The sequence below is a fragment of the Myzus persicae genome, unplaced genomic scaffold, assembly GCF_001856785.1.
Source record: "Myzus persicae strain clone G006 unplaced genomic scaffold, MPER_G0061.0, whole genome shotgun sequence".
Taxonomy (NCBI): domain Eukaryota; kingdom Metazoa; phylum Arthropoda; class Insecta; order Hemiptera; family Aphididae; genus Myzus; species Myzus persicae.
The window spans coordinates 1-4,215 of record NW_019101927.1 but is presented as its reverse complement, the minus strand read 5'-3'; the positions used below and the strand labels follow the sequence as shown (position 1 = coordinate 4,215).

Here is a 4,215-nt window from a genome sequence, read left to right as displayed (position 1 = left end):
CAGGCCCGGCTCAAGCAATTTTACACACCTAGGCAAACTTAAGTTTTGCCGCCCCTTTACATGTAAATACTATATCAAATTTTTTTTTACATAAACATTACTAAAATATAGTTAATTCTGAGTTCATTATATTTATTTGTATAAAGTAAACAATTGATTAGATTGATATATTATTTATAGACAAGTAAATCCCTACTAATTTAAACAAAAAAAAAAAAACAATTTAAAAATAGTTATATTATAATATACAAGTTAATAAAAACATAATATATAAATGTTAACATCGTATTAGAACTTAACTTTTCTTGCTTTTGCGTTAGCGAAATCAGATACAACTTCTTCCATATCCATATTATAAACTAATTCTTTCTCTATTGAAATCATTGCAAGGCCCACTAAACGATCTTGTGACATTGTGGATCGTAAATAATTTTTAATAATTTTTAATTTTGAAAAACTTCTTTCCCCCGTGGCAGCCGTTACAGGAAGTGTTAAAAGGATTCTTAACGATATATAAGTGTTAGGAAAAAGTTCAACTAATTGATTTTCACAAATATATTCCAAAACAATTCGAGGATTAGTTTCTGTATCATTGAACCGTCTTTGCAGAGCTGTAATTTCATCATATAATTCTACTGCATTAATATCAGAAGTAAAGCCGTTATCTGATGCAAGTGCTAGTTGAAGATCTTTACAATGATTCATAAGTTCATCGCTATTTTTTATTTTGGAAATGTCATAAAGGAATGAAAATAAGCTTGCATGCTCAGAAAGTAATACAAATCTTTCGTTAATTGATTGTACAGCTCTATCTAAAATTTCATTGAAAAAGTTTACTTTGAATCTTTGTTTAGAATCAATTATGGGATCATCACGTGACTCATAATTAAACTGTGTATTTGTACGTCTAATTCTACTTTGATCTATTAATGGAAATGAATCTTCAATTCCAAGAACGTTTGCTAGTAGTTTAGCAGACTTCAATGTATTTTCAAACCCTTCATCAGAACGATATCTCATTAAAAAAAGTTTAGTTGAATCTAACTGTTTAACTGTTTCAGAAACGTCAAGCGATATTGATTGTAACATTTTACTGGTAATATTTATCTCAAATAAAATATCGTACCAAACTACCAAGCAACACAAAAATTTAAAGTTTAAAAACTTATTGATGATACCAATTGCTTCGGCGCGACTTTTAACACCAGAAGGATTTACCAACGAATCATCTTGAGATATTTCTAAAAGAGCTGAATATATTTCTTTGATTTGAAATCGTATAGCTCGTACTGCATCTAATCTGCTTTCCCAGCGGGTCCCACTAAGGGGTTTTACAGTTAGGTTATTTATGTGCTTTAATAAGACATTCCATCGATGAGTCGATGCAGAGAAAAAAACATAGACTTCTTGAATTATATTAAAGAATATAACCGCATCCAGACAACAATTTGCTGAATCATTTAAAACTAAATTTAATGAATGAGCATTGCATGGTACATAGAACGCTCTTCGGTTAAGTTGGCGAACTCTTGCTTGGACACCATTTTGTTGACCACGCATATTGGCACCGTTATCATATCCTTGTCCCCTCATGTCATCAAGTACAATACCATATTTTTTTAGTGTTTCAAGTAAAACATTAGTCATATTTAAACCAGTAGTATCATGTAATTCGATAAATGTTAAAAAATGTTCATTTATAGAAACTTTTGCAGGGACATTATCTTTCTTTTCGGTAGCTGTTACGAATCTTATAATCATTGTCATTTGCTCTTTATGACTAACGTCAGGTGTACAGTCTAAAATAATAGAATAGTATTTCGAATTTTGTACTGCTGATATTATTTTTTGTCTTATTTTGTGATCTAAAAGTTGGATTATTTCATTTTGAATATTTTTACCGAGGTAATTAGTATGTATGTCTTGAGATGTTATTCTACTAATATGCTCTTTTATTATAGGGTCAAATTTTCCCAGAAGTTCAATAAACTTCAAAAAATTCCCATTATCGAACTCGTATAATTTATCAGAACTGCCTCGTAAAGCTAAATTTTGCATTCCTAAAGTTTGAATAAGAGATATAACTCTTTCAATGACGGCTTTCCAGTGTTTTGTTTCTTTACGAATTAAAGCTTGATTTTCATCGTCGATAGTTTTTCCTTGCATCATTCGAGTCTGAAGAATTTTCCAATCTTCATATGCAATCTTATGATTTGGAGAGTTTTCATGCCGTTGTAGTATTTGAGATATATTTTTCCAGTCTCTGGTACCTTGCTTAGAGAGAGAAGATATATCTTTTTTAAATAATTTGCAGCAAAAACAAAATACTGAGTCACTTGACTCTGAATAAATAAGCCAGGTCCTATTAAGCTTTTCTCCATTAGATAGTGTCTTAAAGTAGTGAACATTAGAAAACTTTCTTTTAGAATCATCTAATGGGTAATAATTTAAATTTATTTGAAGGGGATTATTTTTGACTAATAGTAACTTAATTCTATCATTTATCACAGGCCACTTTGCAGGGTCCTTAATAATTTCAACATCTAAATTTAAATTGTCATCTGAATTGTCCATTTTTGAATTTAAATCTGTAACATCAGATCTTACATCTTTATCGTTAACTTCAGATCTTTCATCTTTATCGTTAACTTCAGATTTAACAATATCATCATTATCCTTAATAATATCAACCTCTAAATTTAAATGGTCATCAGGATTATCGTTTTCCAAGTTAAAATCTGTAACTTCTGTATCTTCAGTATCTTCATCGATAACTTCAGATTTAACGGAATCATCATGTTTGGATTTAAAAAATTTAAGCATTAAGCCGGATTGTTTGGCAATTTCAGCTTCTGCCGCAGCACGTCTTTTTCTATACTCCGATCCCGAAAAACGGTGTCGCTTTTTAGTATTACCCACGTCAGAGTTAGTTGAGTTAGACATTCTTGAATTATTATTATATAATAAGATAGGTACCTAAATTAAATAATTTAATCATTACTCATTAGATCCCTTCATTTTACTAATACATAATATTATTATATATTTGTAATCCACGTGACAACTGAGGTTATAAATATCGCGCAACTCACGAAGGGATATAATTAATATATAATAAAATATATACGTCACCTATATAGGTATATATTAGGTCACATTAATAAGACAAATAATAACTCAAATCGGTTGAGTCATTAGGACAAACAAAAATTGAGTTATCAAAAATTCAAGTTATAGAAAAAATTGGGGCCAAGATAGGTTCCTTGAGTCATTGAAAATTCGACTTATAGAGGTATATATACGTTAGAGCCGTTGAGATTTCGCTGTATATTATATTTTATAAATAATTATTGCGATTTAACAGGACAAAATAAAATAATATTGAATGTGTAAACGCGGTAGATTTTAATAAAACCGAAGAACGTCCCATCTCCCATGACAAAATTATTAGTAGAAATCGTTTAGTACAATAGTACGATATTGATTTATACGTCATAATATCGATTTAAATTGATAAATAAACTTAATAAATAATAATTTCCGTACAAAAATGTGTATCATAATCCATAAAGATAATTATTTTAAATTTAAATAACATAAAAAAATTTGATGTTAAATTTTTATAATTTATAAGAATAGATACCTGTAATTTGTAAATTTATTGTATGGCCAACTGATGTCTGATGAAAGTCGGCAGGCAAAAGAAAATAAAATCATTAATATTAACTTATCTGTAATCGTCGATCGGTATTCGGGACCTATTTATAGTCAATAATATTCGTCAACAGTGCGTTTTGTGGAAGAGTAATATTGAAAACAACAAAACGCGTTATCGGGGCCAGATAAAAGACTGATTCACGGAACCGATTAAAAACCGTCAAGACTCAAGAGAACACCGTAACTTGTTGCGGTCGACGGTCGACCAAAAGCGTACATTTATATTTGTCCGATCATACTGACCAAATTTTATATTTTTACTTTTTATTTTTTACTACCCACGATTTGATATAAATAAGGAATCTTTTTAAAAACTATCTATTATACAAAAATGTTAAATGCCGCCCCTGAAAAATGCCGCCCTAGGCGTGGGCCTATATCGCCTACCCCTTGAGCCGGGCCTGCATACACGACACACGTTATGTATACTTCATAGAACAGCATTTGCTGTAATAATTTTGCAATTATTTAAATAACTCGATAAATTAATATTTATTA

General features: G+C 29.9%; 1 protein-coding gene across 1 annotated transcript; it reads right to left on the bottom strand.

Moving 5' to 3' along the window:
* Positions 1 to 193: 193 nt before the first annotated feature.
* LOC111030778 (zinc finger MYM-type protein 1-like) lies at positions 194 to 4,209 on the bottom strand. Its single transcript, XM_022310446.1, has one exon. It carries the CDS (start codon positions 2,941 to 2,943, stop codon positions 289 to 291), a length of 2,655 nt encoding a protein of 884 aa, XP_022166138.1. The 5' UTR covers positions 2,944 to 4,209; the 3' UTR covers positions 194 to 288.
* Positions 4,210 to 4,215: the final 6 nt, after the last annotated feature.

Bases quoted from the DNA above. Each gene is read 5' to 3' on its own strand.
- LOC111030778 (XM_022310446.1), bottom strand. From the start codon at position 2,943: ATGTCTAACTCAACTAACTCTGACGTGGGTAATACTAAAAAGCGACAC.